The 23,753-nt window shown below is 41.0% G+C and overlaps 1 protein-coding gene across 2 annotated transcripts in view; it reads left to right on the top strand.

Moving 5' to 3' along the window:
* Window positions 1-23,753, top strand: part of LOC135426950 (uncharacterized) — a 68,415-nt gene that overhangs the window by 21,737 nt on the left and 22,925 nt on the right. For both annotated transcript variants that reach the window (XM_064680305.1, XM_064680304.1), the window contains 2 exons: window positions 22,064-22,261; window positions 22,446-22,566. In XM_064680305.1, coding sequence (XP_064536375.1) covers window positions 22,064-22,261; window positions 22,446-22,566 — 319 coding nt within the window. The remainder of the gene's footprint in view (window positions 1-22,063; window positions 22,262-22,445; window positions 22,567-23,753) is intronic.

Below are 23,753 nucleotides of genomic sequence, written 5' to 3' on the forward strand. Positions count from 1 at the left end.
GGGGGGGGGGTGTGTGTTCCAAACAGTGCAAACAGCTTAAGTGACACCCAACGATGCCAAAAAGACGGCTGCCTTTCGCATCGCTCGAGTCGCCTATGGCAGCTGCTGCATTTTGAATGTATCCGGCTGTGTGTGCTGTGTGTATTTGTAGGGTCTTGTAGCTGCTCTCGCTGCTGGCGCCTGCATGTAAATAAACACATCTGGCAAGTGCCACTTCAAGCAGGCATGCATGCGGCGCAGTTTGATTGTGTGCGTGTGTGTGTGAGTGTGTGTGTGTGTGTGTGTGTTTGCATACGGTTGTTGTTGTTGCTTATTTCTTGGCATCGCAAATGCTTCACACTAAAGCCAACAGCAACAACAAGTGAAGTCAGCCAGCCAGCTGAAGCCCGGCCAGCAGCCACGCTCGCATCCTCAGAGCTCAGAGTAGTTGCGTGCTTAAATTGGCTTTGGCACATTCATGTTTTATTCTTGGTGGCCAGAATGCGGCTTGCGGATGCGGAACGTGGCTGGCGGTGTTGGTGGCAATAATGCGCTTTTCATTAAGCCAAGGCTTAAACTGAGTGTCTCAAAGAGGGAGTGCAAGTTCTTATGCCTCATTAAAAGTGATTGTCAAAGGCTATTATAGTGATGTGCTGAATAAGATTGTCTTGATCCAATTAAGTATATATGTTCTTAGCCAATTTTAAATTGAACCAGCATCTCCAGTTGAGCTCTCGTCAGCCAGTCACTCAACCAGTCAGTCGGTTGATCAATCAGTTATTCTGTTAGTCAGTCAGTCAGTCAGTCGATCAGTCGATCATTTAGTTAGTCAATCAGTCAGTCAGTCAGTCAGTCAGTCAGTCAGTCAGTCAGTCAGTCAGTCGATCAGTCGATCATTTAGTTAGTTAATCAGTCAGTCAGTCAATTAATCAATCAGTCAGTCAATCAATCAATCAGTCAGTCAGTCAGTCAGTCAGTCAGTCAGTCGTGCAGTCAGTCAGTCAGTCAGTCAGTCAGTCAGTCAGTCAGTCAGTCAGTCAGTTCGTTAGTCAGTCAATCAGTCAGTCAGTCAGTCAGTCAGTCAGTCAGTCGATCAGTCGATCATTTAGTTAGTTAATCAGTCAGTCAGTCATTTAATCAATCAGTCAGTCAATCAATCAATCAGTCAGTCAGTCAATCAATCAATCAGTCAGTCAGTCAGTCAGTCAGTCAGTCGTGCAGTCAGTCAGTCAGTCAGTCAGTCAGTCAGTCAGTCAGTCAGTCAGTCAGTCGATCAGTCGATCATTTAGTTAGTTAATCAGTCAGTCAGTCAATTAATCAATCAGTCAGTCAATCAATCAATCAGTCAGTCAGTCAGTCAGTCAGTCAGTCAGTCAGTCAGTCAGTTCGTTAGTCAGTCAATCAGTCATTTAGTCAGTCAGTCAGTCTGCTTCTGCCTGTATACAGGGTATCCCCTTGTCAACCACATATGACTCGAGCGTCTTCATGTTTTGTCATTGGAATCCCTGTCAAAACTACTCAGCGCAGTTGGTATATCAAATGGCTTATTGAATTAGCCTCGTATATCAGCTGCTTACAATTAGACGGCTGCAAACACGTCACAACGGGCGCAAGCCGAATGCTTGAGTGCCACCATGATTGATGTACTGACAGCCAAAAAAGAGAGAATGTAATACTAAATATATATTTTCGATTGCTACATGAAAAATTTGGCAAGCTCGAAAGCTGACAAGATGGAAAACTGGATTTACCAGAATATTGGCTAACGTTAGAGTCTGCTTAGCATTGAGTATTTTTTGGGTGGCTTCCAAAAAGTATGTGTGTGTGCTGTTAACTTAATTAAATTCATTAACATTTCTCACATTAAAAAGCGTGCTGTTAACTTAATTACACGAATGTAAAAAGCGCTAATTTAGAGTAAGCGCCTTAAACGACGGCCCACTCCAAACGCAAACTGGCAACCTTTTTTCTATATGACGAAATTTATAATTGATGGTAGCATCGCTTCGTATTGGGGACGGCAGATTTATAGCATTTTTAAAGTACACTAAACAACATAACAGAGAACTGTTATCTATCAGCTAAGCTGTTGATTATTTAACATATTTCTTAACATGACTTGCAGTACTTAACATATAATTTGGAAATTATTCAACTTCTTTTAGTAGTTATTTGTAGTTTCAACGTATGTGTTAGTTATTTATCTATAAACTCATCTCAGTCTTGCCTAATCCAAAGACAAAAGCTCATATTCACGCTACCTAACACTAGATGCTCATTTATTGCGCAAATTTTTAGGGCACTTGCCGTTTTAGTATGCGGTCATTTAATGGACCTTTACGTGGGCTAATTTTATGACCGCATCGTGGCAACTGTCAGCATTGGAGCATGTGGTCATTGTTGTCGACTTTTCACTTTTTTCTCGACTAACGCAACAATCCGCAATCCGTTTTTGTTTTGTGACTGGGCCCAACAAGTTGGCCAAAATATTGGCGAGTGTTGCTAAGCGGCTGTCAAATGTGTCATAATATTGCGTGAGCGCATCATAAACTGGACATGGTACGATATGGTTTGATAAGCATTGCCACGCCCACATTTCAGCACAGTCTTTTGACGCACACACGTTGCGTATGCGCAATATGAAACGTTTCAAGCAAATGCAAACATAAAATGTTAATAACACTTAATAGCGTGTATTCACTGGAACGTGTGCGAGCTGCTGTGCGTGTGTGTGTGTGTTGGGGTGTGTGTGTGTGTGCTCGGGTGTGTGTCATGCATATAAATATGATAATAATGTGCGCCGTGAGCCCTCGTTAGGCCGTGACGCTTGAAAAACCAAAGAGCCTGCACTAAAGTGGCCCCAAATCAGTGAATGAAATAATTCATGTTCAGATCAAAGATGCGAGCCAAGCTATAAGAATAAAATACAGATTAGCTGGCAACTTGAGACAAGGTTGAAGAGCTGTAGCAGACTTCAAGGCGCACTTCAATTATGCATGAATCCGGTTTCTTTCGAGTGTGTGTGTGTGTGTGTGTGTGTGTGTGTGTGTGTGTGAGTCGGTCTTCAATTTGGGTCACAGTTACAAAATCAATAGCAAGAGCTGCACACTTATTGCGCAATGACGGGTCAGCAAGACGAGATGCCCAGCTGCAGCGTTTGCCACATCGCTGGCATCTGGGCCCTGGCCCTGGCCATTGCTAATTGGTAGCAGGACAGTCAGGTGGGCACGCCCGCTGATGCAGAAAAACATGTCCTTTGGTAGCTACGCTTCGCTAATTCGAGTTAAGTTGAGGCAGCTGCGAGACACGTGGCAACTATGTGTCACATTCGATGTTGGAATTGTCTTCGAATTGTCTGCTTTAATCAAAATGATTGACATTCGGGCGGATCAGTTGTCAAATGTACTTCAAGCCTTTTATCGACAGTTAATTGTTAATTGATAATTTCACTTTTACTTAAATCCATTGCTGATAATTCTCCCTTTTTTGTTAACAATTCAAACAGTTGGACAGTTAAGCACAGTTTCGGAGATTTTTGTTGTTGTGAAAATTCACATGCACAAGCCACGCCTTCCTGGTGTATAACGGTTGTCAAGGATTAGGTGGGCGAATTTGTGGGCTCAAACTCATATTCAAGGGTATCCTTGGATCCGTGTTTTTTAATGGGCGAAGTTCACAAGTTTCGTTCGATACGCTTCAAACTTTTTTTTTTTCAAAGCCCCAAGAACTTAATGAATACGTGCTAAAACGATTTTGGAAAATTTTGCCATATTGTCAGTATTGTATATACATATATACATATACTTATATATGCAAGATTTACCTATCGAACTTAAAGTTTTACAGCATTTTAAGACAGTTTTGTGTAGTCCGTTGGGCCCCAAATAGGTGGAAAAAAATTGGTTTATCCCAAGCTATAAACGGCTCTGCCACAGTTCCCGAGCTACGCACAGGCACATTCACAGCAAATGATTTGGGGCATCTCTCGTTGTATTTACATCTTTTACGCAGTCTCCATTGGCATAAGTTAATTTAGTTTGCGTTGGGATTCAAAGGCAAAAAAAACAAGAGGTTCTAGTCGGGAGCTCCCGACTAGGGGATACCCTGAACCCTCTTCTTCCGACAGGCGATAAATATAAAATGAAAGATACTTGATATATATATACTATTCTAGAAGCTACATGTCAAGTTTGCTAACTCTAGCTCATATTATTTGCCGAAATTGCTCAAAAAACAGGATTTCGATATCGATTTCTATCGATTACTTGGAAACGGGGCAAGTTATCGAATATCGGAAACAAACTCAATCTGTGCGGGGACTAGAAGGACCTACAGCTAAATCTAGTTCTTATAGGTTGTGAGATCCTTGCGTTCATACATATAGACAGACAGACGAACGGACAGACGGACGGACTGACAGACGGACATGGCTAGATCGAGTCGGCTATTGATGCTGATCAAGAATATATATAGTTTATGGGGTCGGAGAGGCTTCCTTCTGCCTGTTACATACATTTGCACAAATACATTATACCCTGTTTACCCATTTTTAATGGGTTCAGGGTATAAAAAAAACACGAAAAAAACATAGCGTTTCCAAAAATGAAATCAACACAGTCACACACACACACACACACACACACACACACACACACACACACACACACACACACACACACATTCAAATAATGTCTAAAGCCCAAAGAGAATTGGCCAAACGGCAGGCCCACTGTGTTTCTTTATTTGCATCGCCTTTCTTTCTGCCTTGCTCGCTCTTTTTATTTGTATACCCTGTAAACATGAAATGCGTAACAATTGCATATAGCAGGGAAAATTTTTTGTTTATTTTATTCAGACCATCTTGCTGATTCTATCAAATATTTGTTATCTAGATTTAAAATGTTCGCGTTGCCAAAACTGAGCTGGAACATGCAGCTGCGCGTTTATCATCAATCAAATCAAACATTTTTGATAGACAATATCGATATATACTATATAGAGCACATGATAGCTGAATGTCTAGCTGCTAGAATAAAAGCATGTGCGCAGGATATATTTGATTTGATTAATGACAAAACCAGGCTTGAAGGGAGTGGATAACTAGCTATGCGCTTAGGGTATCTGCTAGTCGAGTGCTTTAGACATTCAGGCTTTTTGGTTAAAAACAAACATAACACAACGCAAAACAAACACACTTCCGCTACACACACACACAAACAGAGAGAGACGAAGCTAACACACTTGTATGCAAATATGAAAAGTTCAAAGCACACACACTTAACGTGCTCAAACACACACACGCACACACACACACACACACAGATATAGACACATATAGACACAGGGAGATACAGCACACATGGCGGCTACTTGATGTTATTTTCAACTGCTGCGCCTGCCGGCTAGTCCACCCTGCCCCCCCTTGCAGCTTTGATTAAGCGAACGCTAAGCTGTTAACATTGTGGCCAGAAAAGGGGAAGGGGAAGGGGCGCTGGACGGCATATGCCTAGAAGGTGGGCGAGGGGAACAGGCGGTTATCTATCAGCGGCAATTGCAAAATAAGCCAAACGGAATTAGCTGAATTGCATGCATGTTGGGCAATAAATGTTAACTTTGTTAATTCTATTAAATATTTTTGTGACATTTTGTGGCTGGCTCTACTCCCTACATATCCCCTATGCATGCTAGGGTGTGTGTGTGTGTGTGTGTGTGTGTGTGTGGTTATGTAACCAGAGCAATGTTGTCTGCAGAAAACTATTGCCAAGCTCTTGGTCTCCAAATGTCTTGAGACGCACACTCGCACATGCTCACACACACACATGCTCACAACTTGATACACTTGTGTACACATTTGCGGCTCATTTGATCGCTGCGCTCGGCCAATTGGCAGGCGGTTGCTGCCGTTGGGGGCGTGGCAGACTTTGCCTGCAAATATTTGCCAAAATGTTTGCTAATTTGACTCAACTTCCTTTTCCTGTGTACGTGTTTCTCTTGCTGTCTCTCTCTCTCTCTCTCCTCCCTCTCGCTCTCCCTCTCCCTCTCTTTCGTGGCCATAAAAGTTGGCAACAAGCAGAGCAAAGCAAAGGCAAATCAAAGATGTCTCCAGCCTCAGTACTGCGTTCCACTCTTGTCCTTTTCGCCGCCGTGTTGCCCTTCCTCCGGCTTGCCTTACATAATTAAAATAAACCAGCGCAGAGAACTTGCTGCTTGCCACTTGCCACATAAATGTTGCCAACTCAACACAGCCGCAACGCAACGCTGTCACATCTAATCTTCAACTAAGTTTCGACGCAGATATATTTGTCAAAGGCCACGCGCCAAATCGGTTCCAATCAGTTCCACGAAATAATTTCAAGGCAATGCCGCACAAGAAACTTTCCCAAAATATGTTTTATTCACAAATCAATCAAATTTAATGGCAAATCAATACACAAATTGCAATTTGCTTTGCCAAGTTTTAATGTCCAATATCGATGAGAAATTAAATAGCATAGTTAACTACATTTCTTTGGGCAATATTTGTGTGGGAAACGAACTGTTTAAATACCCAAATATTATTATTAATTGTGTAATAATTAAATTAAATATTATTTTTATTAATGTTCTTATTATTAATTATAACTGTTACAATTTCTATTTTTTATTTTTAATATTAATATAATATTATTTTTTATTATTATTGTTATTTATATTTTAATATTTGTAAATTTAAAATTATTTTAATTTTTTTTATTTTTAATAAGTTTTTGTTATAATTATTACTATTTATATAATTATTTGCATTATTATTATTAATTTTATTTTTATTATTATTATGATAATTATTATTATTTGTTATACTATTTAAATTATTATCATTATTATAATTATTATTAGATTATTATTATATTGTCGACGACTGCAAAATCAAAAGAGAAACCTTTTTTTGTCCTCAGTTGAAATTGTTTCGATTTTCACAAATATTTGGCTGTTGGAAACTCCGAAAGGCTAAATAACTTTCAAACTTTGTTCTCAGCATATTGAAATGTATTTGCTATGCTTCAATTTTGGTATACTTAATTAAAAATTGGATGTGTGTGGGCCTTACATACTATGTACACTCATACTATATGTCTCATCCAGTTGCCAATATGTATACCAGAAAATATGTGGGTTCATTTATCATACGCACTTAGTTTGCGATATAAGGGTTACACACAGATGGGGTCCTATGTGTGTGTGTGTGTGGGTGTGTTTAGGTATGCTTGAAGTGAGCTCTAGCTTATTAAGTAAAACTTTTCTTTCTAATTTTGCTTGGAAATTGACATTACTGTCAGCAAATGTATGAGCTATTGCATAGGCCTAACGGTCGTGTGTGTGGGTGTGCGTGTGTGTGTGTGTGTCCGGGTGTGTGCAACATGTCGCCAGGGACTCCATTGCTAACAATTTTGGCATGTCAGCCACGTTTCTGACAAGTAACTTCCATTTTGGTGCGGCTGCCATTTGATTTATTAATAAGCAAAGTGTCACACGCACACACACGTACACACAGGAAAAAACATGTATAAAACTGTATAAATACGTATATCAGATATATATACATATATATATATCATCGGTAGTATATGTAAGCGAGTAATTGGTATCATATTGATTTGCAGTTTGGTAACAAAACTTTTGTCGCATAATTAGGGCCGCAGCTCGCTAAGTTTTATCTATTGACCGACAGGTGGCGCTGCCGTTAAAAGCGACTAGCCTTACACCGTCTGGGTTTCATATGAGACGCCCCTTTGGCTGGGCATTATTAAACGGGATGGGCTACGGGACTGCTGTAGCTGTTGAGACCTGCAGAATTCAATATGAAACGACAAGCTGCAATAAAGTTTTGCACTTGGTTGGCCGTTTTGCTTTGGGCCAGGCCCAGAGCACGTCCATAAAAATCATTGAGTGAGTGGATATGGCAGTCAGGTCAGTCGACAGGATTCTGATTAAGGCGCAATTGTGACAGCTCAGCTGCCAGGATGTTGTTGCTAGCCGTTTCAGTCCGACTTCCAGATGAGTTCGCCCACACACACACACACACGTGTGCGCACAACCACACAGCCACATACACACACGCACACACACGCACACACACGTAGCCGGCCCGTAATCAGTCTTTTAATCAGTTTTTTGTTGTTTTGCTTGTCTGCGAGCTGGGGTTTGGCCTGCCCCTGGGCAAAAAACTCATTAAATTACAATAAAAACAAGAAAACACAAATAAACGCAACTTGCCAAAGATTAAATACCCTACCCTAAACCATAAAATGAAATGACCCCCGACGTGTCGCTGTTGCCAATTAGAAATTTTTGTGTTCTGATTAGGGATTTCGATTTGAGCTGTTCATTTTTTCTATTTTATTATATCTAATGCTCGGTTTGACACTCGGTTTGACACTCGTTATGTCGACTGTTAATAATTAAGTAAATTAATTCATAAATAAACATATGTCCATATATGTTTATGCAACAACTCAATAACCTGTCGATTCTTGTTATAATTAGCAGCTATATGATTTAGTAGTTCATTGTCATACAGATTTGACTCACTGTAAGGACATTTCTATATCGACTCTGCGTTTCACAAGGATCAAGAGTATATATAGTTTCGATGTCTGTATGTAGAGATGATTTTCTTCAATGCGACAAACTATTGTAGGAAATGTATAATACCCATGGTAAGGGTATTATAAAACTAATAACATCAGGATAAAATAAAAACAACCGCGTACACACGCCCACACACAGCTCATACACACACACACACACACACACAGCCGCAGACATTACACATTATTCTGTTAGCAGGAAACGTACATGAACAATGCAAAAGCGTCGCACAAATAAATGACATATTGCTCAAAACTTAACAACAACTGCAACAACAACAACAACAACGTGTGTAAACAAAAGTTAAATAAGCGAGCGACAATATATTTCAAGTGTGTACATTTTTATTGCTGCCACTGTCAGCTGCACTTATTTGAATGCGCCGCGTGCTTATTTTATTCCTTATGAATTTTTCTTAAAAGCAACAACAACAACAACTATGACAATGAAATACTTCAAATACTATCGACTTTGAAGTAATTGCAACTGAAGAAAGTTAAATTTGCAGTTACCTTGAGAAATTTTCAAACTTTTTTGGAACTTTGGTCAATGCTAAAAATGAACAGAACATGAGCAGAAGCTGGCGTTGAGCGTGCTCGACTAGGACATACCATGTATACTATGCGTTAATAGGTCAATGAATTATTATCTCTCTCTCTTCGATATGCAAAGTGTAGCATAGTTTTATATGAGGCAAAAGTCCTTTATTCCGAATACATAGTTACAATTCTGTTACTTTTGTCATATGTTTTTTTTATTTTCAAGAAGGGAAGTCCTTGGTTGATGTCTATGTGAGCTAGTCCTTAAGGCATCTGAACAACGGCCATTCCGGATCCGATTCTCGAGCAAACAATATTTTTGAAAATCATATTTAAAATATAAAATGCAATATTTATAAGTATATATTCAAGCAATGTCAAGAAATCAGACTCTATGTACTGTTCAACAGCTCTGTTTAACAGCTGTCACCTTAACATGATTGGCTTATGTTAACATTTGCGGCATGCAGCATAGCAGGTTGACGTACCTTGTATGTTTTATTTTAGCCAAAAGTTGTTTATCTTAAGCACTTTTAAAATTGGGGTTTCGCCAGAAAAAACTTACTAATTCCCCATAGTGCACTGTGGGACCACTATCGATAGCTTTACAGCTCAACTGTGCGTACGCAAACCTTTACACTCAAATTGGACAGAAATGGTTTCGTATGCTCAGCTTGATATGGTTTTTTTTTTTTAAAGAACATCTTGTACAAAACCCTGCTGAAATTAACTGGACTACAGATATTGTAGCCTTGACTGGCCCCAACTTGTAATTCTTGTATATGAACAACAAAAAAAGATATTTTGTGTTGCCTACTTTCGGGCTGGACATGTTGCAGCATGATTATATAACGCTTCCGAGTCTATTTAACTACCCGCTACACCCCGCTACACCCCGCTACACCCCCCACCCAATATGCATGCAATATCGAAATTTCCAATCTAAACAAAAGCTGAGAGTCAAAGCGACTTTTAACATCAACGCAAATATGTAAAAAAAAAAAAAAAAAACTGTCAACATTTGTGTACACGAACAACGCAGATGAGGTGAACAGGAGAGGAGGAGAGAGGAGTAGTTAAAGCGAGGAGGCGTAAAAACAAACAAAACGAACAACAACAAAAGCCAGATGAAAGCCAGCCCAAAAGCCAGCGCGCGAAAGTTTTCATTTTACGACGCATTAAAAAAGACCATAAAAACAGTTACATTGCCTGTCAACTAAATGCAAACAAAATAAAAAAAAAAACCAACAGAGTTCAGCAAAATGAAATAAAAATGCTCGAGCAATATCGCACACTCATGTACATAAACAAACATGTATATATATATGTATTCATATATGTACATACATATATACACACACATATAAATTTGGACAGTTAAATACGCAAAATGAAGAAAAATACTAAGTGACTTTATTTTGTTGTGAGCAAAAGAAATGCGCTGAAATCGAATAAGCAGAACGTGCGACAACAACAACAACAACAAATACGAACAACGTGCATGCCCACATAAATATATCCATATATAATGAATGCATCTCCATATACACATATGTATGTTAAGCAATATGTATTCAAGACGAAAGCAATTTTAGTTGTTCCAAACTCACGCACACAAGCCGAAATTGTGTGTAATTTGTGTGCCTGCTACAATTCACCTGCCCAACCCGCCTCTGCCGCTGCCGTTGCTGCTGCTCCTGCTGCTGCTGCTGCTATTGATGATGATATTTTTATGACCACTGGACGAAACATACAACAATGTTATATGCAGCAACAGCAATGGCAACAACAATTGCAGATTACGCCGCCTCACGCATTTTATGGACCGATTGCCCGTCAGCCTGAAAAGTCTCGCAGCAACACAGCCCCAGCAACAACAACAACAACAGCAACAACAACAACAACAACCATCAACATTATCGCTGCAGAGCCAGTCAACTATTCAGCTGAATGCCGATGCCGCTGCTGCCGCCGATGCTGACAGCGAGAGTCTCTATCGGTCGGCCAGTTTCCAGAGTGAGGAGCTGTTGCTGCACATGGGCACGGGCCAGGTTGTGGCCGAAATGGAGCTGCCGAATGGACACAGGTAGTAGTCATTCATTAGAGCTATGCTCACACACACACACACACACACACACACACACGCACACACAGGCACGCTCTGTTGGGCTAAGTGTGAGTGCCACAGGGCGTATACTTGATGTATACGCGTACTTATTGAGTCATTAAGCAGGCTTCGCATAGCGCCTGCTAACACAACGTTCAGTGCTCAACTTGTTGTCTTTAATATGCATAAATTATTGATAAATAAGCACACACACACACCTATAGATACAGTGCTGTGGCCAGTTGAAGCCATTTATCAAAGTGCCTGATTATGCATTCATACGCATTTGCATTCACATTTAACATTTAACCAGTTAATGCATTTATGCAAAATAATAATCAATCGCCTTATGTATATCAATTTTATTTGCATCAACGCATTTCTTTGAATTTGCGTTCAACTTGCTATTAACTATATAACTATGGAAATATCTGATTGAATCCACGTTATGATACGGGGGATGAGCTGTCCATTAAGCTAAATGAAAAAAATGGTCTCGTGATTCGAGCTTCCACTCAGGCGGTCTATTTCGCGGTCTGCATATGACAATACACTACATTGATTATTATACATCCAAACACGATAACAACAAATATTCTGTCTATAAAAATGCTTATCGATGTATCCGGATTATCGATAATATGTCTACTGTTGCCTACAGTTAACATGGAACAGTATTTATTACTTAAGCTTGTTTGATAAACATTTATGCGTAACCCCATAGATCTGCTTCTATTTAATACCTAAGCCCAGCTATATAAGAGTTACCGATAACATATGTGCCTGTTATCGATAACAGCTGATTTTAGGGCAACGAGGTCAGTTGTCCTATAACTTGTCGTGTTCTCTAAGATATAATTCTCTATAAGCTGTGGATTTTTTGTGCACAACAACAATTTCGATAAATGAATGAATATTTCAAAGTGCAGCTATCGATAACTATGAATAGCAAGTGTATCTAAAGCTAAAACTCTGCTCAGATTATTTCCATTTTAAGATATTATCAAAAACTAAAGTTGTGCTCAGCTTTAATCCTCGTTGTCAATACGATTCAAGGGCCCTTTCAGCGTGCTCTGTCGAGTGCGGAGTCTCTTGATGACAAGTGATGCGATACCACAAAGTAGCTAGCAACATATATCCGTATGAAATGTGAAAAGGCAGTCGGCTTAGAGCAAGGACAGCGACGCGCTAAAATATGTCTAATTAGCGTGCAGCTTCATAAGCAGAACAATGTGCAGCTCCTCGAGCAGCTGGAGCTACCTTAGGTGGGACACTTTAGATTGATAGTACTCGCAACACGAACGACCATCGAGTTGAGGAACTCATCCCTCAAGACGTGGACGCAACAATGGACGCAAGATCAGCGAAGCGCGTCCAGAAATTTGAATACAGAACATTCAGCTCTCCACGCAAATTTCTGGCCGCGTTTGCGGCTTAAGCGTGGTCGCAAAACAAAAAATAAAAAATAAAGTAATTATCACATAATTATAATGAGTCAACTGCCGACTGCCGACTTCCGACTGCGGCAGTTGCAGGAGGCGCGTTATTGCTGCCATTTGGTTTAAGCTGAAGTGCGCTTTTCAGGCTTAACCGCATTTCCTGCGATGCTGCCGGCGTTGCCAGATAGGGTGGGCTTATCAGCCGCTAATGGTTTCAAACCTTATATACATATATACATATATATATTCACAAGAGCTTTAAGCCTGTGCAACTGGCTTAATATACAAATTTGAAATTGTTGCAACTAAAATCATTTATTTGCACACTCGAATCTAATTTTCTGCAACTCAGACTCTACACTAACTGTAGACTTGGAAAAGCCAGTGTTGGTAAATGCACTTCTTTGCTGATTGCCGTTTTCGTAAATTGTTTGCATTTGGACATTGCCAACACTTTCGCGGTTTTCGTAATTTGATTGCATTTGAACATAAACACACAAAGACCCTCGTCGAGCTGGAAGAAATGCGACCAACGAGGAGATTTTAAATCACTTTAATTAAATATCAATATTTATTTAAGTTCAACAAGTTGTCTTGAAAAGCAAACCAAGGTTGCGATTGCGCTGCGGTTGCGTAAATCAAGTGACCAAGTCGGACATAAGCCACAGGCATGGCCCTTTGCTGTTGAAATTCTATTAGAAATCTAATTTGGTGTCAACTAATAGGACAATGCAGGACATCACATTAAGCTATATATAGTTATTATTATTTTTAGTGCGTAGAGCACTGTGCAGGTTTTAACTTCCGCTAATTGCAAGCAGCCTGGACTGGACTGGGCTGGGCTGGGCTGAGTGGTTGGTTGGTTGGTTGGTTGGTTGGTTGGTTGGTTGGGCGAGTCTGGCTGCGTATACGTGATAAATCAATTAGACTTTGCATTGAGCAGAGCTTAGCGGCATCCACAGTCAAGGCCAGGAGCAAGTCAGCAGCCACGACGGCCACGGCAATGCAATTAATGCCATGCGGGCAGCCAGCGACAACTGCCAACTGGTTGCTTCCACATGCAACGTGACTTCTTTGTTTCGATTCGATTCGTTTCGTTTCGTTTCGCTTTAATACGCTTACAGATATTCGGATATATCGGTTTTCTCATGGCCTGTGTCAGTTGTCTGTTTGTCCGACTACATATACATAGCATCTATAGTCTAGTTAAGCCGAGTCGATACTAGTACCAAATCAAAACAAGATTGGATAGCTATATGATTATTACTCTATGGCTAGCAAAAGGTCCAACCTGAAGATATCTTGATCTAAGACTAAGGAACTGCCAGGTAGAGTATTTGATCAGCGGCATGGCTCCGATAGCCGCCTGCTGAGCAGTCGCAGCGGTCGCAATGTTTCGCGCCTGGCAAATCGAATATCCTCTGCGAGAAAGTGCGTCCTTGACATTCCCATCGTGACACTCTCGCTTAGCTGCCGCAGCCAACGACTGTCATCGTTCATTCATTCGATTTGCTTTGCTTTGCCTTGCTTTGCCTTGCTCTGCTCTTGCTTTTGCTCATTACGATGCCCGCTTTGATTTTGCCGCATTATCCTTGATGCATAGCCACGGCCACGGCCTTGATACGAGCGTTAATTACTTTGCAATTACGCGGCTGACTGTGCCGCCCAAGGGTTAGAGCCGGGTTGCTAAATGCCAAACTGTGATACTTGAGTCGTCGGGGGCTGAACAGTCAACAAAGTATTAAATCTGTTGCGCCTGCATTGAAGTTGGTTTCAGTTTGTTAGCGGACTTTGTAAAATGTTTTTTTTTTTTTTTGTTTCTCTTCTTCCGCCGGGTTTTAATAAATGCATTGGCATGGCCTTAACAAGCAATACATTTTTACCTTTGGCCAGTTGCCCTAAGTACTTATTTAAACATGACGGCAAAGCTCATCTTGCGCCGCTTTTAGCACGGTTCGGAATGCAGGAGGCGCGCTCAATGTGAAGGAGGAACGTCAAAGTCGGCTGGACTTTGAAATTAAAATATATTGACCTTATTATCAGCGCACGGCTGGCAGCGCACATTGAAGCAGCTTAGCTCAACGGCCAACAGTTTGTAGTTGCAGCAAATTAAATATGTGAGTGGGCTTAAATGCCAAATCGGCTTACCAAGAACTTAGCAGAGCTCGGTTCGTCGGCTCACCTCTTCGCTTAGGTTCGTGTATTAAATTAACCGCAGCTGTGAATTCAGGCTTTGATTTAAGTTCAAATGCAATTTATTGCAAATTTAATTTGCTGGCACTAATCATATTAATTCTTGGCCAAATGCGGTTCGTTTCAGGCTGTATGCAATTTTCGAATGCCGCAGCCTCTTGTATCTCTGGTCTTGCCACAATTTGCAGGCACTTGCAAAATCGTTTCGAGCAGGTGCGCCTGCTCGATTCCATTCCAAATTCCGACAGCCCGAGCCAGCTGCTTGCTGACCTGGCTATTGGACCGAGGCGCTCTTGCAACAGTTCGCAATTATGATTTACGGTGAATAAGGCTGTTGAAAATTTTACAGACAACATTTCTATACCAAATAAAGCAAATTGAATTAAGGGCATTCCCACAAAAACAAAAAAACAAAAAAAAACTCGGCTCAATAGGATTCGAAATGATTTCCTGCTTGGGCAGCGGCGTTAATTATACCCTGAACCCATTAAAAATGGGCAAAAAGGGGTATAATGTATTTGTGCAAATGTATGTAACAGGCAGAAGGAAGCATCTCTGACCCCATAGAGTATATATATATTCTTGATCAGCATCAATAGCCGAGTCGATCTAGCCATATTCGTCTGTCCGTCCGTCTGTCTGTCCGTCTGTCCGTATGTATAGCTAGAGACTTGCAATTTTAGATGTAGGTCCTCCTAGTCCCCGCGCAGATCGAGTTTGTTTCCGATATTCGATAACTTTCCAAGTAGTCGATAGAAATCGATATCGAAATCCTGTTTTTTGAGCAATTTCGGCAAATAATATGAGCTAGAGTCACCAAACTTGACATGTAAGTAGCTTCTAGAATAGTATGTATATATATCAGGTATTTTTCATTTTATACCTATCGTCTGTCGGAAGAAGAGGGTTCAGGGTATCCCTTAGTCGGGAGCTCTCGACTAGAAACTCTTACTTGTTTTGATTTGGGTTAGTTGCTAAATTGCGCGCATTTTGATCGCACTCAGAGAAGCCTGCTGCCCACCCGCACACGCCCATTAGATTGGCGAATTACGTATACGCCCCGTCGGCCGCGAGTGGCCAACGCCTCAACGAACAGCAGCAGCAGCAGCAGCAGATAATTTAAATAATCGTTTTGTATTTAATTTATATCAATTAGGCAACGCATCCGTTGGGCGCCCGCGCCACCTGCCAACAACCTGACCACCTGGCCGCAAAATAAATTTACACTAAACTCCAAAAAGTCCAGCGCTCGGAAGGGGCAGGCAGCTGACTTGGATGTTGTGGCAAGCAAACAAACGCGCCAAGGCACAAATTCACAGACAAACCAGACTCTGCTCTGCGCTGCTCGGCTGGGTGGTTGAGTGGTTGGTCGGGTGGTTGGTTGGGTGGTTGGGTGGTTGCTGCGGTGTTTGGCTGGCCATTAACTGTGATAGTAAACAAATATAAATGATTTGCGGTTAGTTTTTGGGCTTCACTCTGCCTGGTAAGGCAGCACGGCAGACGTGTCGATAGCTGAACAAAGCAACTGCAACTGGAGGCTGCAATCATAAAAGCAAGCATATATATATGTATATAGTATATATATACATACTATCCCTTGCCTACATTCGGAGGCTTATGCGTGCAGCGGTTGCGAAGTGCTTTGAAAATATTTAGTTGAAAAGTGGCTCGGTTAAAATACAAAGTGTGGGCTACTTAATGAATCTGCATAGATATAGCTATATATATATATATATATCTGAATACTCTGTATGAATGAGTATAATTGATAATGTGAATGTCTTTTACTGACTGATATTTCGGAATTTAAAAAAAAGGTGCCAAGCTAACAAGATTTTAAGAACATACCATTTAAGGCTTTTCACTTTGATAGGTTAGACCTAAGTTTTTGTTAGTTGCTGCACTTTTTGTTTTTTGCATTGTGAGGGTTTGTTTTCTTGTGTTCTCCAATTATCAATAGCCAAGCTCCTTCAAATGCACTTGGTCCCTTAGAGCTTCCATGAGATTATTGTCGGCTCTTGTCGGCTGTTTGTGCTGTACATCAATGTCTGGCCAGTAGTTGCTTGTTCCTCAGTGTTAAGCACCGGGGCATCAGTCAACTCATCATGGTCAATATCGAACAGATGCACAGGGTCATAGATGGTCGCAGCCAGGTTGTTAGCAGCTTCCTCTGGCGGCATGCCCATTTCAACTAAGCAACAGTACGCAGTCAGCTCAGCTCAGCTCAGCTCTCTCTCTCTCTCTCTCTCTCTCTATAAATATACATATGTTATAGCTAAACTGAAGAACACGAACGCTGTTAGAGCCGAAAGAGGCAGCAGCTGTAGAAAGAGCTTCAATGCCTTTGCCGAAAACAGTTCCATGCCTTGCAAGATTAACAATATGACGTCATGGTGTCTCCTTTTAGAGTTTTGATCACAAATGAAAGTCGCTGTGCTGGATAAAAGCTAAGAATGCACTTACGAGCAGTGTTGGAAAAGGCCTAGCCTATACTTCCTATCGATAAACGATAAACGGCTTAAGGCCTAAACAAAGCGAGCTAAACACAGCTCCGTTCAAGCCATTTCCTCACAAAATTGAGCCAAATTGTGATTTATAAATATTTATATTGATTCGAATGTATCTTCTGCATTCGATATAGCCCACATAAGCTTATGTGAGCTGAACTATGTACATATATCCGATTGAATGTGCGCCTTCAGGCATTACGAGATTTAGAAATAGAAGTATATGCTTGACTATTTTGGGCAATTTCTTAAAGTTTTATTTGTTGCGCAAATTGATTGCATGAATGCAAATCGAAAATGCACTTGGATATTGCGATTGCAACTTTGAAATCAACTTAAATATTTCGCACAGCATGTGGCAAAAATCAGTTGTAGGCTAAATATAATTACTGCCACAAAAGGGGAATTTTAACATTTGAACGGATTCAAAAATATTCATGCCACTAATTAATATGCCTCAATGCATATTCAACACTTTAATTGAATGCAACCAGTGCACTATTGCATTTGCATTGAATTTAAATGAAAATTGTTTGGGCAAAATGTTGCCAGCCTACAGATGCCCATTGTGCCTCTATATGCGCTAGCTGCTGGCGAGCGAATATGCCCGCTTTGCACCTCTATGCTGGGTATAACTAAATATGCCAAGTATGCCAGAAAACGCTTGACAAAGGGCTGACGCTTCCAACATATTGACTAGATGCTGACAGCGTCATTCCTAATGAATGCTCCGCTTCAAAAACAGTCACCGAGCCAACCACATTTTCACGTGTGAGCACCACCACCAACAACAACAACAACAACAACAGCAACAAAAGCAAGAACCACAACAACAGCAACAAAGGCAACAAAAGCAACCATAGCAATAGGAACAAAAGCTAAGAGAATGCCTCCAATTACACTATTGGACGTTGTTATGAATTTTAATTAATCCCCGAACAAGCAAAGTACAACAAAAAATTAACTTTGTTGTCGTCTCACATGACGTGAACGGCAAACGAATAGGCAAAAATATACAAATATATTTTGTATAGCATCAATTTGTCTGAAAATAGGCAAAAATAACCAAAAACAGCAAAATGCTCTCCAAACAAAAAAAAAAGTCTAGTGCAAATTGTCTGGTCCGAATTGCATTTTGATTAATTATAATTGAATAAATGATAACAATACTCGCTCATTATTATGCTGAAATACGCAACAAAACCTCGGCCCGTGGCTGTGTTAAAACCAGCTGAACCGAATCCAACTGCAGGCAGCAGCCAGTTCGAGTCCTGCATTATTTTTGTGCCTGCATCTGCGGTTTTCGATTTCCTCAGTGCGCACAATGTACAACGAAATTTGCCTAAGGGGTTGTAAAAAGTTTGACTCTCTGCTTGAATAGGTAAAATGAAAAACTCCGACATAATCAAATGAGTTCGTGAAATGCGCCTGAAGTCAAATAATTATTTTTGGAACTTTACAGGGTATCTCGCTGAGCGGAAACAGCGGCCAACTGGCCCATTCAAATGCAAATTAAAACATGACCAATTGTTATTGTTTCATATTTGCTGTATGTGCCTGATATTTTTTGGTCTGCCTAAAAAGTTAAGTTGATTTAGTTGCGGCCACGTTGCGTATACGCAATGCATGACAAAATTGCGGTCGCATCAATAGCAGCCACAAGAATTGCATTAAATTAGCATAATTAGCACATGGGCGATGTGGTGACAGCTGGCCAAAATTGTGCAAACAAATGCAGTTAATTATAGAATATACATTTTGGCAATTCGGCCAAAATGTGCGCTCCACTCACATCAAAGTTCAATTAATATTCATAAAGCAGCAAAGCTGCATTTAAGTGCTCGCTAAATTTTCATCGAAACTTTTGTTCGCCAACTTTTTAGTTAAAAAGCTCGAAACGCAACGAACGACAATATAATAATACATGTGTGTATATATTCTTGATAAGCATATTGAATGAGTCTCATAAGTGCATTCTAATCGGCTTAAGAAAGTTTTTCATACTATTTCATCGAACCCAACCATTTAATATTCGCGCTTTCAATTGTTAGCTGAACACACGTTAGTTGAAACACATTAAGCACACGCGAGCTTTACAAATTTGAATTCTTACTAGATACCAAGGCTTCCAATCCGACAACAATTTGCGGTAGTTCGGCTTGCAGTTTGAACCAGCGACTTGCCCTTAAGCCTGATTCGTGAACGTGCCTACACATATTCATAACTTTTGGTTCGAATAATCTTGTAATTTGTAGAGCTCGAGCTTAAATTAATAACACAAGAACAATTTGCGGTAGTTCGGCTTGCAGTTTGAACCAGCGACTCGCCCTTAAGCCTGATTCGTGAACGTGCCTACACATATTCATAACTTTTGGTTCGAATAATCTTGTGATTTGTAGAGCTCGAGCTTAAATTGATAACACACGAACAATTTGCGGTAGTTCGGCTTGCAGTTTGAACCAGCGACTCTCCCTTAAGCCTGATTCGTGAACGTGCCTACACATATTCATAACTTTTGGTTCGAATAATCTTGTAATTTGTAGAGCTCGAGCTTAAATTTACGGTAGTTCGGCTTGCAGTTTGAACCAGCGACTCTCCCTTAAGCCTGATTCGTGAACGTGCCTACACATATTCATAACTTTTGGTTCGAATAATCTTGTAATTTGTAGAGCTCGAGCTTAAATTGATAACACAAGAACAATTTGCGGTAGTTCGGCTTACGATTTGAACCAGCGACTCGCCCTTAAGCCTGATTCGTGAACGTGCCTACACATATTCATAACTTTTGGTTCGAATAATCTTGTAATTTGTAGAGCTCGAGCTTAAATTGATAACACAAGAACAATTTGCGGTAGTTCGGCTTGCAGTTTGAACCAGCGACTTGCCCTTAAGCTCGCTTTTATTGTTGAAGTAATCCATGCAAAGTTATTATCTTTATCATTTAGTTAAATAACGCCTAATTTTTAGCTTAAAGATTTAATTATTGCATACGCAATATGTCTGCCTGTCTGACTGTATTCGCTTTATATGTATGTATATTTCTATTTGTATTTTTATTTTTATCATAGTATCAAAAGCGACTTCATGCTGCAGCAAAAATGGTATGTTTAGCTTTGATCATTTTCTGCGAACGCTTTGTGACAGCGTTTTGCATGTGGGTGTCGCACATAGTTAGCACTTGGTGGGCAGCCAAGCGTTTCCATAACAGTTGCCAATGCAGCTCATTAAAATGCTGGGACCGCTGCGCTGTAATACAATTCAATTCTGGCTGCCTGTTTGCCTGTCTGTCTGTCTGTGTTACTGGCAGCAGCAGCAGCTTCAAGCGGCAAATGTATTTTAATTGGGGCTCAGCGCACATGCCGCATGCCACTTGCCACATGTTGTGACTTTAGTGCTGATTGCAACTGCAGCTCAGCTGTCAAACTGCTAATTGCCCAGCCGTCGCAGCACCGCATCCCCAGCGCCAGCAACAGCACCAGCAACATGGTCAACAAATTGTTAGCCAGAACTTTTGACTGGCGCAACGTCAACAACTAAGTACACCACTTAAAATTTTCCATTGAAATAGTCAACTATTTGCCAGCGAATTCTGCGAGGGCACAAATCAATGAAGCTGCTACAAAATGCTGCAACCACGCAAATGTGCAGCAGCTGCTTCACTAGAACTATTTTTAGACGGACGTTGGCTCCGAACTACCCCAAGTGCACACCCACACACCCACACACCCACACACAGGCACACCCACACACGCGCACGCTCGGAAAGACATTGCATACACATACAGAAGTAAGGAGCATGTATAGGTAATATTAATTAGAATGCCACATGCCTCACGCTGAATGCGCAGTTAATTAAGCGTATTTTGACAAGTAGCCAAACCCACGCGCCGCCAGAGTTGCCACACTGTGCCAAGCTTCAATTCAGTGCAAGCAAATGTTGCGTAGAACAGCTTTGCTTTCAACATTCCGCTTCATTGCCGATTTTACAACACTAATTTTTACGCTTCACACTTGAAAGCAAATACGTAAAAGTGCTCTCTGCCCAGAATCCCCCCAGACTGAACTCAGCTGACATTACAAACATTCTGTTCTTTTTCGAGACATATGTATATAATGATACACATACATACGCACATAGAGAAGCTGTGCTTCTTCTTCGCCTATCTCCATAATATTCGAAATGCATATGCATATGCAAATGAAAACCATCTGGAAAAGAAACTCAAGTCAAGGCTGAAAACCAGTTTCAGTAAGTGAAAGCCTTAAGCCGTTCTATTTATTTGAATGAATGAATGCCAGGCTATTGCCAAGCTATCGCCTGAGCAGATACAAAAGCGATATACAAGTTTTTACCTCAATTCATCGCTTAAGTAAAATTTGTGACACAATCTCAAGTCTCAATACCAGTTTCACTGTCGCCAAGTTATCGCCTGAGCAGATAAAAAAAGCGATATACAAGTTTTTACCTCAATTAATCGCTTAATTAATATTTGAGACAGAAACTTAAGTTAAATCTGAAAACGAGTTTCACTAACTTAACATCAAGGGCTGCCAGACTATCGCCATGTTATCACCTAGGCAGATAAGAAAGCGATATATGTATCTAGAGTATCGCCGATTTTAAAATGATTTACTAATGCCGCACTTTCAACTCCGAATCGACTTTTGCAGAACCACCCACCGGGACGAGTTTGGCACTCAGCGCGTTTACAAGAAGTCTTCGCCGAATTGTGTGCTGACTCTATATTTGCCGACTCGTGAGTTAGTGTTGACCGGCAACGATCCGACAGTGCTGCGTGGCATTGTCTTTGTAGATCCGAAGGCCATTCAAGGATATCGCGTCTATGCGCAGCTAACGCTGACATTTCGGTAAGGCAGCATATGCATAAGCACAAGTCCTGCAACATGGACCACGCGCAGTCCGCACGACTCGCCCGGACGGACATACATACGGAAATTGAAATTGTAGTTGTTCACTCGACTGACAGCTCTGGGCGCTCCAGGCACAGCACATACAACACAATAATAATTGAACGGCCTGTTATCATTGCAGCTACGGTCGCGAGGACGAGGAGGTAATGGGTCTGCGTTTCTGCAACGAGGCCATTATGTCGCTGCATCAGATTTGGCCGCGCCTCGAGGAGCCGTCCCCTGAATCGCTCAGTCCGCTTCAGGTAAGTTGCAAGTGAACGTTGACAATCATTCTTATTGAAATTATCCAGTGTGCCACAATCCTATGCACTCCCCTCACCCTCTTCCAACTATTACGTGAGTTGGTCAACAGCTGCCTGGCTGCTCCGTCCGCCCGCCGGCTGAAGTGTCAGACACTTTAGAGGCGACGAGTGCGAGACGAGCACTTGGTTAACAAGTCGAGCACTCTTCGAGCACTCGTCGAGCAGCCTGCCAGTGCGGCTAGTAAGGGGTAGGGCAGCATGCAACTTGGCTATGAAGTTTCCAGCGCCATTAAAACTGATAGGCAACAACTTGTTCCAACCAAGTCTAGGCGCAAGGCAACGTCGGCAGGCACCCAGCTTGCAGCTAGCCCACAAACGACAACAGAACAACAACAACAACAAAAGCGCCATAAAAAGTGGGGAACAACTCAAGCGTTGTGGCAGCTTTGCAAGGCAGTAAAAGAACAAAACTGTTGAATGTGAGAGAGAGAGAGAAAGGGAGAGAGAGCGGCAGAGAAAGACAGAGAAAGCAATTGAAAGTAAAAGTGACAAAGAGATATATGCATACACATAGAGCGAGCGAGAGAGAGAGAGAATGGGCGGGAGAGTGAGACTGTGAGGCAAAAGGAAGAGCCTGTCCCTTGATAAATGGAGCATACTTTTCTGCATGTTTATACGCTTGAGAAGTGCGCTTAATATGTTATCAAGCTGCGTATTTGCTAATTACAATTTTTGCGCAGCTTTTTAATTTGTTTGCTTTTGATTTTGCACACAATATACCTATATATCTATATACATACATATAAACAAAAGAGTTTGTGCTGATTGTCCGACTTTGATTTGAACAGAAACTGCCCTTTAAAAGCGAGCACTAAGACGTGTTTCTATAAAATGCGGCGTAACGCTGCTCAACGTAAGTTTGTATAGTATTTAACTAGTATAGTATTTAACTAGACACATATGTGTGTCTTGCCAGCTTGACATCAAAGGAAAATCTTCCATTCAAATTCAGCAGAAATTTAGAAAACTATGAAGTCAACTTATGAATTTCAAGATACGTGATGTAATCCCTTGCCAGTTTTGTCGAATTTGGTCAAAATATAGGTTTTGATTGCCCAATCGAAAGTCGTAATTCGTACGACTCCAAATCGAATGTAAATACTCGAGATATTCCAATAAGATGTTGA

Source organism: Drosophila montana, unplaced genomic scaffold (assembly GCF_035044405.1).
Source record: "Drosophila montana isolate Dmon_TW-CO22-7 unplaced genomic scaffold, ASM3504440v1 contig_2106_1, whole genome shotgun sequence".
In the NCBI taxonomy this organism is placed as follows: Eukaryota; Metazoa; Arthropoda; class Insecta; order Diptera; family Drosophilidae; genus Drosophila; species Drosophila montana.